This window comes from Arvicola amphibius, chromosome 8, assembly GCF_903992535.2.
Source record: "Arvicola amphibius chromosome 8, mArvAmp1.2, whole genome shotgun sequence".
In the NCBI taxonomy this organism is placed as follows: Eukaryota; Metazoa; Chordata; class Mammalia; order Rodentia; family Cricetidae; genus Arvicola; species Arvicola amphibius.
The window spans coordinates 38,791,090-38,805,057 of NC_052054.1; the positions used below are offsets into that span (position 1 = coordinate 38,791,090).

General features: G+C 39.7%; 1 protein-coding gene across 2 annotated transcripts in view; it reads right to left on the reverse strand.

The window, feature by feature from the left end:
* Window positions 1-13,968, reverse strand: part of Rnf217 (ring finger protein 217) — a 111,915-nt gene that overhangs the window by 19,925 nt on the left and 78,022 nt on the right. For both annotated transcript variants that reach the window (XR_005286456.2, XM_038338416.2), the window contains exon 3: window positions 5,799-5,963. Coding sequence is in view for 1 of the 2 variants with exons in the window: in XM_038338416.2 (XP_038194344.1) it covers window positions 5,799-5,963 (165 nt within the window). In the remaining variant the exon portion in view is untranslated. The remainder of the gene's footprint in view (window positions 1-5,798; window positions 5,964-13,968) is intronic.

Consider the following 13,968-nt stretch of genomic DNA (forward strand, 5'->3'; position numbering starts at 1 on the left):
GCCATAATCTATACGTGACTCTCAATAGGCCCTTTCATCCCCTTTTAGAGAGTTCAGAATTCTTGTTTTATTTGGCGGGAGATTTCTGGCTATCACAAATGAGGTTGATGCTGCCTTGGGCTCTCCTGGAAGTGGAAGAACTAAACTCTTGGCATATAATTTTCAAATGCATTAGATATTCACAGAAATGAAATCTAATCATAATATCTGAACTTAAACCCTAACTATTTTATATAGGAACACAAAGACATTTATATAGTTTTCATATAGCATATTTTTAACTTACACTACCATTGTGCAACTGAGGAAATTGATTATACATGCACACGTATGCATTACGCACATAAACATGTTTTTACATATTCAAACACCTTTTTGCCTTCATTTAAAACTGTTACATATAAAGGACATATATTGATGATGTTTTCATTTCAAACTTCATTAAATATTAATATATGTATATACATCTACTTACTATTCCTTTTAATGTTGTAATATATATTTACATACTAAAGGTGTAAGTTCTTACATTAAAAATAGTGTCACTTGTTTCTATTTTATAATTAGAGCAACCTAAGAATTAAGAAATAAATATACTGTATATTTGCATTATATACTTAATCTCCAAAGTGTAAGCATGTGTTTTTGTTTAGTTTTTTTTTGTCATAAAAATACAGTCCTGGTTGGGTATGACAGCACATGCCCATAATCTCAGCACTTGACAGGCTGCTGTGGGATGACTGTGTCAGCGTATGTTAGACAGTACTGCTATGATCATTAATGCACTAACAGCATAAAAGAAGAAGTAAAGACTGCATACTAGAATTTAGCATGATCCATTAGTGTTTTGGCTTATTTGTGCATGCCTGTGTGTGCTACAAGGAATCAATGATGCAAATAGTTGGTTCTTCAAGAAAATCAACAAGATAGACAAACCTTTATCCAACTTAACCAAAAGGCAAAGTGAGAATATCCAAATTAACAAACTACTGATAAAAAGGGGGACATAACAACAGACACTGAGGAAATCCAGAGAATCATCAGGTTAAATTGGAAAATTTAAAGGAAATGGACAATTTTCTGGATAAATACCACATATCAAAATTAAACAAGACCAAATAAACAAATTGAATAGACATATAACCCCAATGGAAATAGAAACAGTCATCAAAAGCCTCCCAACCAAAAAAAGTTCAGGGCCAGATGGTTTTGGGACAAAATTCTGCCAGAACTTCAATGAAGAGCTAATACCAATACTCCTCAAATTGTTCCACACAATCAAAACAAAAGGAACATTGCCAAATTCTTTTTACAAGGCTACAGTTACCCTGACACCCAAACCAAAGAAAGCCACAACTTAGAGAATTATAGATCAATCTCCTTCATGAACTTCAATGCAAAATTACTGGCAAACCAAATCCAAAAAACATCAGAAAAACCATCCACCATGACCAAGTTGGATTCATCCCAGAGAAGCAGGGATGGCTCAGCATACGAAAATCTGTCAATGTAATATACCATATGAACAGACTGAAAGAAAAAAATAACACATGATCATCTCATTGGATGCTGAAAAAGCCTTTGACAGAATTGAACACTTCTTCATTATAAAGGTCTTGGAGAGACCAGGCATGTAAGAAACACACCTAAACATAGGAAAGGCAGTATACAGTAAGCCAACAGCCAACATTAAACTAAATGGAGAAAAATGCAAAGTGATCCTACTGAAATCAGGGATAAGACAAGACTGTTCACTCTCTTCATGTCTATTCAATATAGTACTCAAAGTTCTAGCTAGAGTAATAAGACAACAAAAGGAGATTAAGGGGGTGCAAATAGGAGAAGTCAAACTTTCGCTATTTGCTGATAGTATACATAAGTGACTAAAACAATTCTACCAGGGAACTCCTAAAACTCATAAGCATCTTTAGTGTGTAGAAGGATACAATATTAACTAAAAAAAAAAAAAAAAAAAAACCCAGTAAGCCTTCTTATATATAAATGGTAAATGAGCTGAAAAAGAAATCAGAGAAACATCACCATTTACAATAGCCACAAATCACATAAAGTATTTTGAGGTAACTCTAATCAAACAAGTGAAAGACCTGTTTGACTCTGTGAGCTACTGTTTGCATTTGGTGTACATAAATTCATGAATGTACTCACATATATACATAAAAATAAATTAATCAAAACGAGGTAATGATATTCAAATTAGTTAAACAAAATCCATCTTAATAAAGTGTTATTATAGTTTCATAAAAATAACTCAATCTCTGGAACTGTTTTTCTGTGTTTACTTCAATACAAAATAATTGCAGTTATGAGTAAACATTCTGATCATAAATGATAGTAAAGAGCTTTAAACACTATTTTTAATACCTGTCAAATTCAATTATACTTTTTTTCATATTATATTTTATTTATTTGTGTATGCCTATGTGTGTATGCATGCCATGTCTACATACATGCCATAGCACATTTATGGAGGCTGGACCACAATATGCGGGAGTCAGATTTTTCCTTCTATCATATGTGTTTTACAGACTGCACTCAGGTGGTCAGTTTTGGCGGCCAGTGCATTTACTCACTGAGCCATCTTGCTAGCCCCAAAATTAAATTATAAATACTAGTTTTCATTTGCTTACATAAGTCGAAGTACCATGCCATGTATGAAACTACGCTTTCCACGTGAGGCAAAGGCATCTCACTGTGGAGAAGAGCCACTGGTAAATGAAGGAGAGGAATGAGCTGTTTTAGTTAAAATACTGGTGCACACAAGGGTGACCACATGCTAATGCTGCCTGAATGATGCATTTTACTTAGGCACAATCATTTGAAACTCACCAGTTTTATTATAGAATTTTTCTAGCACCTTAGCAATAAGATTGGAGACACCAAGAAAGACACTACTAAGTATTATGATTTAACATTTGCTTAGTAAGAATTACAAATTAATTGATAGGGCAGAATTATTAAGTAAATACAATAGAGCCATTTGGAGAGAAAAGTGGGAGAGAAATCATTTTAAGTTCTAATTCATAATAAACACTAAATAAATTATGGTTGGATTAAACTGAAAACTTAAAATATTGATACATCAAAAGGTTCAAGGTAAGGAAAAAACAGACACATTAAATTTTTACATCAAACTTCTGGATGGTAAGTGATGCTTTACCTTAGAAGCAAATGTGTCTGGGAAACAGTGAAACAGTAAACTAAACCAAACAGCTGCGGAAGGACATTTAAACAGAGATGACACAGTTAACAGAAATGTTCAGAAAACAATTTATTAACATCAGAGACATTTGAGTGGTTAAATAAAAAAAAACTGATGACATGAAGTAGTCACGATGCTACCCTTAAAACCTTTATAGAAATAATTTAAGATGGGCACAGGCTTCAGAGAAACAGGGATTTATCAACAGCGAATGTGGTAGTACTGTGGGATGCTGGGTAAGTACTTTCCTGCTCATACCAAATTCCTATCAAGTCTTATGCACTTATAAACAAACATTTAAGGATACAAACTACAATTAATACTATGAAATTAACTTAAAACACAATGATAAAAGAATGCAAAATATAAATAAGTTTGGTCAAAACAAAATTCCAATGTATTTTGTTACAAATAATGATAATATTTACATGCAAATAAACTGACAATTGTGCACTTGGAAGCATTGTGTGTGGAGATCTTCAAAAATTTTGGAAACTTCAATCTTCCTTTTTCGTATCTGTAAACTTTCATGCATGATTTGTGAAAGAGGTCTTAGCATGCAAAATATTAACTCACTGAATCTGCCTTCTCAGTTTCTACTAGAAGAAATGTTTCCTTGCAGGGGAAAGAGTAAGTTACTTCAAAGACCAAACAGAAAAAGATCAGAAAATGTAGAGCTTTAAAGTCATGCCTGGAAGAAAATGAATGCTTGCAATCCAAACAAGCCATAAAATATGACTTACATTTTATGGATGTGGACTGCACCTGCAAATGATTGCTCCAATGCAGTCTTGTGGACGGTTCTATGGCTCTTTCTTTTGGGCTACTACTCATAGGGTAACTCTTTTGAAAGACTCTTTACCTTTAACTGCTACCCTAAATGGGCTGCCAGCACTTTCTCTTAGCTATTTATCTGTATTTGTAGAAACTACTGAAGTTGTTAGGGCCCTCCATAAACACACTGGCTGCTTTTTCTTTCAACTTCCATTTGTTGTTAGGTTAAGACACTGATGCCATAAAAGCGGGATTTTTTCTGAATTGCTTCTGTTCATCCAGAAATCCCCCACTCATGGCCACTCATCCAGGGTACAGTTTGAGAACCAGACTAAATGGAAATTGTTTTTACAGCCAGTTAAAGAGATGTGAAGTGTACTCTTCAGTAGAAAGAGTTAATAACACTCCTTAACTCCTGCTGGCCTGGATTGGGTTTCAAACTGAGAAATAGCTCAGAATGAAGTGGCAGGTGGGAGAAAGGCCAACTGCCTCATTTGCTTGCTCTACAGCGTGACACAGACTACTGAGCACAGAGCAATCAGTGCAGCACAGAGGTAAAACTGTTCTGTTCTCCAGGGCAGGGAAAAGGAAGGATATCTTAACAAATCACCAAGGACCACTTCCAAGAATTAAGTCAAGCTGACCTGTAGGTACAGCTACTGAGGAGGTTGAGGCATGAGGATCTCTTGAGGCCAAGAGTTCCAGGCCAGCCTGAATACCACAGAAAGAAATTTTCTCACAACCTTCTGGTCACTGAGAATTCAGCATCAATTTCACACTACACTATTTACTTTCTTTATGCAGAAAATAAAATGTGAATTTAGTACAGCAAAACATGACATGCTCACTAATACATTAACTTATAAAACACTTTTACTATAATTTGGGTTCACCATTATTAATTTTAATTTTTTTCTAATATCTTAAACTTCATTTATCTAGTTCTAGGTCTCAAGAAAGCTTATTCTTGAAAAAAATTGGGCCCAATATGGTTGTTCAAAGTAAATTTGTTCAAATATATAAGCCATGCATGGCAGAAGTACAAACACTTACACACACACACACACACACACACACACACACCTTTCTAAAGTAAACCTCAGAATAAAAATGTTAGATTCCAACAGATGTGAATCATGTAGCATCCAGTCTATTTTCAATTAGAATGCTTTGCTGACCTCTCTAGAGGACAATCTTTCTTGATTACTGCAGAGCTGGTTTTCAACATCTAGGTCCCAGCTCAAAGGCATGCTAACTCTTGAAGGCATGAATGACTGTCAAGAGAAAATGGAAAAACAGGACTCAGAAACCACCAATTCCTGACATTAGTACTAGCTTTGTCCTTGACAGATTTACAAAAAAAAGACAAAAAGGTCAACACAAAGTAATGACAGGCATGTAAAGCAGTGACAGGCACAGCAGCAAGAGAAGTACAGAGGACCAGGTTCTCAGTCTGCACCTGGTACAGGGACTGCAGTATGTCAGCAAGCGAAATAAACTTTCCTATTGTCTTCATAGCGGCACCTACATATGCATGCATCTTACCAGAAAAGCAAAAAATAAGGGTCTCTGTGTATTAGACCAATATTTGTTAGTAGCTTTCGTAAGATTTGAACTAAAATGCTAATGACAGAAATAGACATTATGTGCACACACATGTTCAGTTTGACATACAAATGAAACAGCGAAGTCTTCTTCGTACCTGAGTAGGCAATTGTGAATACGCTACACTTTCATACTGTCAATGTTGCTCAGCTACATGCAAGGTCACTTTCTTTTACTTTTCTGCTAAGGGTTATCTCACCTTGCACTTTGGACACTTCTGGGCATTTCTCTGCCCGTGCTCAATTTCGCTGGCCCAGTGACGCAATAACTTGTCTCCTTTTTTGTACTCCTTGCAGTTAACACCTTCATGCCAAGGAGCGTGGCACTTAAAACACCAGATGAATTGGCAAGTGGGACACTGGATCTGTGCAAGAAAAACAGCATTAGGTTATTATGAAATATACAGAATGTTTTCTGTTGCTGTGATAAACACCATGACCAAAAGGAAGGAACCTGGGGAGGAAAGGGGTTACTTGGCTCACATATCCCAACCACAGTCCACCATAAAGAGAAATAAGGGCAGGAACTCAAGGAAGGACTCTGGCAGCAGGACTTGAGGCAGAGGCCATGTAGGAACACTGTTTACTGGCTTGCTTCTCATGGCTTGCTCAGCCTAGGACCACCTGCCCAGGGATAGCATTGCCCACAGGAGACTGGGTCCACTCAACATCATTGAAGACAATGTTCTACAGCTAAATCTGATGGGCAATTTTCTCAACTGAGGTTCCTTTTCCACAGAAGACCTAAACCTATGTCAAGATGACAAAAAAAAAATTAATCAGCGTAGTGACTAAAAGGATAAGGATATCAATGGTTTGGGAAACTAGTTAAGGCTATTATTTGAAATACTTTCTCCAAGAACAAATAAGACCAGATCTCAATAAAATATGAGTCTCTGTTACTGAAAGAGGAGAGAACTGGTTAGCCAAGGATGGTTTGCTGTCTAGAGACTACTCAGGCATTCATAAACAAGTGGGACATTTTGAAAATCAATTTAGTTTTATGAAAATCTCCCATGCTGAAGCACAGAGTAAATCTCGAAGGTGCTAAATACAAACACTTTGACTGCTGTCAGTTCAAGCGTCTCTTGAGCCAGCTTTCCAGTTGTTTGGTAAGAAAGAAAAGAAATTTTCTTACCAAAGGCTAGCTTAACTTTACAATGCCTCCTCAAAGGGCAAGCACACCTTCAACGCCATACTGCTGAATCAACATTCACCAGTGAGGATCCTGTGAGAAAGTTATCAGAGTTTCTATTCTGCTACTGACACCTAAGAAGCCACCAGAAAGGAGCCTTCTTCGTGACTATGAATTTATGGATGCGGGCACTGAAATTGTCTAACGTGGAGGATATCTGTTGCGCCTTCCTTTGTTGTGAATGGCAGTGAAGTGTTATTTACACATAGTAGTGCCCATTCAAACCTTAAAGGTATACAGTCACAAATACATGGTCCCACATCCACGTGATTAAAATGAACTGAAATAAAATTCCTCACCACGAATGACCTAAGATCTCTCCTACTCTTTGTGCTCCTGCACATTGCACCACAGCAGTCAGACCGAATTTACAGACATCCTGAAGAGTAGGAACTGGACCTCATACTGTAGTTAATACTGCTACTTAGACTGCTGGCTACTGATGCTTTTCTGACAGCGAGGCTCCACTGCCGACATTTACTAAGAAGCAGTTACAATCACGACTCTTTTGCCTCTAAGTCAGAAGACTCTAGTTCTTACTCTTGTGAAGAATTAAAAAACCCAGGCACGCTGGTGAAAACTTCAGTACGAACACTTGGGAAGAAGACTGGAGGCTACCGTGAACTATATAGAGACCAGGTCTCAAAAAAGAAAATCAGGGATAAGTAATATTCTTTCTATGCAAGTATGAAGTGATACAGTTTTGATTTCAACTTTATATAAAAATTTTAGTTGTTATAACAAATTCTTTAATTTCAAAATTCTGTTTAAATTGGAATAATGCGTCTTATTTTTCTTATCAAAATAATGCTATAAAATAATATGGCTTTCTTAAGTGTATATTACAGATGATGACAGATATTAAGTAACCCACCCAAAGTAACATAGGAATTAAGAAGGTACTTGAGGTTGAGCTCCTAGAGTTCAGTTGAAGAGAGGGAGGAGGGATCATGAGCAGGGGTGTGGTCAGGATCATGATGGAAAAACTCTCAGACAGTGAACCCGAATTAGTGGGAGATCGCGGATTCTGGACTGACAGCTGGGGAGTCTGCATGGGACCAAATTAGGACCTCTGAATGTGGGTGATGGTTGTGTGACTTGATCTGTTTGTGGGGCCTCTGGCAGTAGGACCAGGACTTATCTTGCATTCATGAACCGGCTCTTTGGAGCCTATTCTCTTTGGATGGATACCTTGGTCAGCCTTGATGCAGTGGGCAGAGGCCTGGTCCTTCAACTTGGTATGCCAGACTTTGTTGACTCCTCAAGGGAGGCTTTACCCCCTCAAAGGAGTAGATGTTAGGTGGCACGGTGGGAGAGGTGAGGGGGATGGAAGGAGGAGGGAGGAACTGGGGTTGGGATGTAAAATGAAAAAAAATTAAATTAACAAAATGAGAAAGAAGAAAAAGAAAGAGGAGGAGGAAGTGGAGGGGGAGGAAGAAAGGAGGTACTTGAACCTAAATGTGTGTGGCTACATGGCCAGGATAGTCTTTCCTGAATCAAAACACTTGATCATACTCAGTAGCATTCCTTCCTTGATACGGGAAAACTTAAAACTGCACTCAAAGGTCACAATGGTCCAACTACTCAACTAGCCAACATTCTATAGGGTTCACAATCCACTAATATAAACAGGGAGACTCCCTGGCTTGTGGGGAGGATTACTATTCTGCATATATATGTACATATATAGATATAGCATTTGCCTTTTCTGTATATTAAAATTAAAACTGCCCTTTTAAAAATAATAAAAGGGAGTTCGCTAGATTGGCTTACAAATCATGGGCTAGGTACACCAACAATAAGTGTCTATACACTAACATTTTATCTTGTTTTGGTTTTGTTTGTTTGTTTGTTTTCGAGACAGGGTTTCTCTGTAGCTTTTGGAGCCTGTCCTGTAGACCAGGCTGGCCTCGATTTTTTTTTTTTAAAGAAAGGGTTTCACGTAGTCAAGTTGGCTTCCAACTTACTATGTAGCAAAGGATGTCTTTATCTCTTGATCCTTCCACCACCTCCATCCCTCAAGTGCTGGAATTACCTTTGCTTCACTGGACTAAGTAAGTCTTTTTTTTTTTTTTTGCTTTTTCGAGACAGGGTTTCCTTGTAGTTTCTAGAGCCTGTCCTGGATCTAGCTCTTGTAGACCAGGCTGGCCTCGAACTCAGAGATCCGCCTGCCTCTGCCTCCCGAGTGCTGGGATTAAAGGCGTGCGCCACCACCGCCCGGCTTAGTAAGTCTTTTTTTTTTTTTTTTTTTTTTTGGTTTTTAGTAAGTCATTTTTAAAGTAAAAATAAAGAGATGATATGGGTAAGCTTCAGAAATAAAGCCAGAGAAACTATTTTTTTCTCTTAGGTCATTTGACAATGCAGAATAGACTATAAACATTATATATACAACATCATAAATGGGGCCTTTCCTTTTGCATACAGATAGGATGGTAGAGAAGTGAAGAACTTCCATCACTCATTTTGCAGATGTCAGAAAGCTTGAGCACTTAACTCAGTTGGCTCCTATTAAACTTGTGAATACTGAAAAATTGTAAGGCCCATTTTGAAATAAATAAAAACAAACTTGCAGATCTGAGTTCATTCCATAGAACTCACATTTAACAAAAGTCAGGCATGGAGGCTGTTTATGTTTGTAACACAATGAAGGATCCTGGTAGCTGGTGTGTGAACCAGAGAATGTGATACCTGACAAAAATAAGTCCTACTGCTAATTCTTATCAACACAGATGTAAAGACAAACTGAGACGGCCATTATAAAGCAAGATTTGAAGTAACTTACTCAACTGCTTATCATACTTTGGACTAAAATAATAAACAATAAAAGCAACTTTGGTACTCAGAGAGTATACCCAAATTTTCACAGTACCAGTTTTTGTCTGAAGATGCCACACCTTCCTTATTCATTATGACCTTAACCATATTCAAAATTGGCCTTCTACAAACACAGATATCAACACTGCGTCTTCCTCACTCCCTGGTCAGTTACTGCCCTCAGGAAATGCTAGTTCACAACCACACGGCTGCCACACAGAGAGTCTGCCTTCTGAATAAACCAGTCTGCAGGCAGGATCACCATACTCCCTGCTTCCTACTTGGACTGGACTGAATGTGAAATGTGGCGCCTGGTCTCCAGCTGGGGGCAGTGTTGGGAAAGGCTGTGGAACCTTTAGGAGCCAAGCCTTACAGGAGGGAAGTGGGTCACTGGGGCAGTTGCTGAAGCCTTAGTCCCTGCCCCACTTCCTGTCTACTCTTCTGCTTTCCGACTGAGGATGCGATGTGGCCAGCTGCCCCCCTGCTCTTCCTACCACACGCTCCCTAGCAGAATGGATGGCATCCTCCTGAACAGTAGACCCAAACGACTCATGTTCACTGCTTCTTGCTGGATATTTTGTCACAGAGAGAAAGGTCACTATGACACTATTCAAAGTTAAGTCAGAGAAAAGCAGCAGCAGCAGCAGCAGAAGCAGCAGAAGCAGAAGCAGCAGCAGCAGCAGCTGGGAGCTTGCTGGCAACACAGGACTCATGAAAACCCATGTTTACCTCTTTACCAGATTCTCTTCAGATGGTTCGTAACCTACGCCTTCCAACTCCCTGTCTTTGACCACAGATTCTTCCAAATACACGTAGTTGACACAGCTGACAAGCTGCCAAAGAAGTAGCAGGTGAAGACGCTAAGCAATAGAGGAGAGGGTGCCTGAACTGGCCTTGCCCTATAGTGAGATTGATGACTATTTTAAATATCACCATAGAACCTTCATCCAACAATTGATGGAAACAGAGGCAGAGACCCGCAGTGGAGCCCTGGGCTGAGCTCCCAAAGTCCAGCTGAAGAGTGGGAGGCATGAGAATATGAGCAAAGAGGTCAAGACCATGATGGGGACATCCACTGAAACAGCTTACCTGAGCTAATGGGAGCTCACCAACTCCAGACAGACAGAGAAGGAACCAGCATAGGTCCAAACTAGTCCCTCTGAATGTGGGTAACAGTGGTATGGGTGGGGCAGACTGTGGGGCCACATTCGCTTTGGATGGATGCCTTGCTCAGCCTAGATCTAATAGGGAGGGCCTTGGACCTTCCCCAAAGCAATGTGCCTTACCCTCTCTGAGGAGTGGATGGAGGGTGGTGGGGTAGGTAGATGAAATGGGAGGAGGGGAGGGAGTGGGAACTGGGACTGATATGTAAAATGAAAAAAAGGTAATTGTTTCTGATTTTTAAAAAATAAAAGACTGATTTAAAAAAAGTAGCTGACGTCTGCTTTGGCAGGAGAGGATACCCACTCTTCAATGATGAGAAGCAAAAATCTGTCTTCTCTCCTTAGATGCAAAATGGGGATACACATACATTCAGCCTTTACCTTGGAGGTAAAGACAAGAGCAGGTGCAGCTCTCTGGAGAAGAGAACTGGTATGGACTTGTGCTCTTATGTTACCAGAAGTGTCTGTTTCTCCCTGAGGCCTGTTTTATTCCTTCTCACTTCTAAGAGGAGGGGTGGGGTAGAGCAGGGCATACTTTGCAAACCTCATTGGAATGGCCTAAGAAAGATCACCTATCTGCTTCCTATAATTGAAAAAGATGGTGTAGGACAATTCTGTATTCTGTCAATTATGTTTTAAATAAATGCTGATTGGCCAGTAGCCAGGCAGGAAGTATAGGTGGGGCAACCAGACAGGAAGTATAGGCAGAGCAATGAGAAGAGGAGAATTCTGGGAAGAGGGAAGCTTCCTCTGCAGTCCTGTCCAGACAATGAAGAAGGAAGATGTGACCTATGCCACTGAAAAAGGTACTGAGCTATGTGGCTAACACAGACTAGAATAACGGGCTAATATAAGTTATAAGAGTTATTAAGAAGCCTGAGCTAATGGGCCAATCAGTTTATAATTAACGTAGACCTCTGTGTTATTTCTTTGGGACTTAACGACTGTGGGAACTGGGCAGGACAGAAACCCCAACAACAAAAGGGTCTAATTAACACTATTTGTCTGTTGACATATCTTTAGAAGGCTTCTATCATCAAAATGTCTTCCCTATACTTCCCAGCTGGATTTAGTACCTTTACCAGGAAATTTATTTTATCTTTGCTGACATCCAACCTCTCCCAGTGTCTACAAATTCACTAAGGGTAAAGATTTCATCTGTCTCATTCTTCCTGGATTCTCTAAACTGCTAAGTAGAAGAGGCAGCCATTCAGTTCTCTGATTAAACCCAGTAGCCAGCATGGTACGACCACATAACCAGGTGATGTTTAACTATTTTGTCTTCATGACACTCTACTGAGGTGCAAATTCTTCTGCCAGGCAGCAATAAGATCGTGTGATAACTGCCAGCCAGGGTAGAAGCTTGAACAAATCATTGTTCTGGGAAAGATGTTATAGGGAAGGCTAGAAGATAAATTCTCAGAGTGACTGTGGTCTTGCACAATGACAGAATGTTGCTATAACATGTGATAAGACCCTCTATCAGGCAGAGTCTACAGGAGTACTTGAGAGGGTCCTGAGAGCACACAGAAAAACCAGGTACTCTAACAACACAAACTGAGACAGCACTTCAGCCAGCTCACCCTGAGCCTTGCTCACTTACCCACTAAACAGCCTATAAGTCCCTACAACCCTGGCATATGCACCAAGATGTATAATCGTTCAGACACCCCTTACATGAATCATCTAATAAACAATCTACCAATATAATAAATTATCAGAATATGAGTGATAAGCCTTTTTTTCTTTAAGAATGGAAAATGCTTTTCTTTCTCTCTCTTCATTTATTTGTTTGTTTTGTAGAGAAGGAAATGTGAAGGTGTGCAGGTGTACAGAGGAGTAAAAGAACCTGCTATGCAGCTCCAAACACCTCTGAGAGGCACTATTTCATGCTTTTCAACATCCAATCCTATAGCCCAAGTAGCAGCAGTGGCCAGATGGTCTCATGGTAGCCTTGAACTGTTTGAGAAGGAGGAGGCCACTTGTTTGTCCCCGCCGCCCAGAACTGAAATAATCACACAGAAATTGTATTCATTAAATTACTGCTTGGCCCATTAGCTCTAGCTTCTTATTGGCTAATTCTTACATCTTAGTTTAACCCATCTCCATTAATCTATGCATCACCACAAGGTCACGGCCTACCAGCAAAGTTTCAGCACATCTATGGGGGCGGTGGCTCCATGTCACCCCCTGGCTCCACCCTTCTTTCTCCCACACCATTGAACAAGGCTATTCTTCAAGATTTCACTGTCTACTGGGGGCTCTTCTAGAAGTACAGGAACCCACAGGCTTCATGAGGCAAGGGTCCCTTCACAGAGACTGGATGTGGCCAAATGAACCTTGCCTGCTGGTCACCCAGCAGGGATGAAACCAGGCTAAAAAGAAAAGAGAAAGTCCACAAGACTGAGAACCGAAAGAAAAGAGAACATGTGAAGAGGCACGCAGGGCAGGAATAGGTGTATCCATATATCCATATATCCATATATCAAGCTTCCAAAGATGTGACCCTACCAACCTCCCATACTACCAACTTGTGCCTATTTTTACATATTTCATATGCACTCATTGCACAATAAATTCACCTCCAAACTCTATAAAATATTTTCACACTGGAGGCATGTTTTCCTCAGGCAGTGTGTCAGAAGCTGCAGAAGAGGACTGCTTCCAAAGAGTTCCTGTCTCCTCACCTGGGATCACTATTATATACCAGCCCACCTGGTAACTACTATAGATTGTCCCTCAAGGCCTAAAGTGTGTGAGTTTACTACAGCTTCTCTAGGGACCCACTTTTTCACTGATGCAAAAAGGGGAGGAACTGGAAAATTCTGCCTTGAGCTGCCTCATCCCCAGATCACTGTGGCACCTCCCTGGGTTTGGACAGATGAGGGAGAGAAAGTGAGAAAAGGCAGGTATACCGAGGATGAAAGAGAAGAATACAGAATCCCAGCTCTTCTGGTCCCTGGACATTCTCTGACAGCTGCTCATCAGCACCAGACTTGGCTCACTTCTCCCTTCACCTGGTTGGTCAACACCAGAAATGATTCTTTGTTGTCTTTTGTTCTAAGGATTCAAGAAACAAAGTGATAAAGAAAAACAAAATCTGTTACAAACACCACTGCAGGTCAATTTATGTTGACTACAGGTCAACATACTAATTATTATTTAGGAAGTTGTTGGGGTAGATGTAAGGATAAAAGA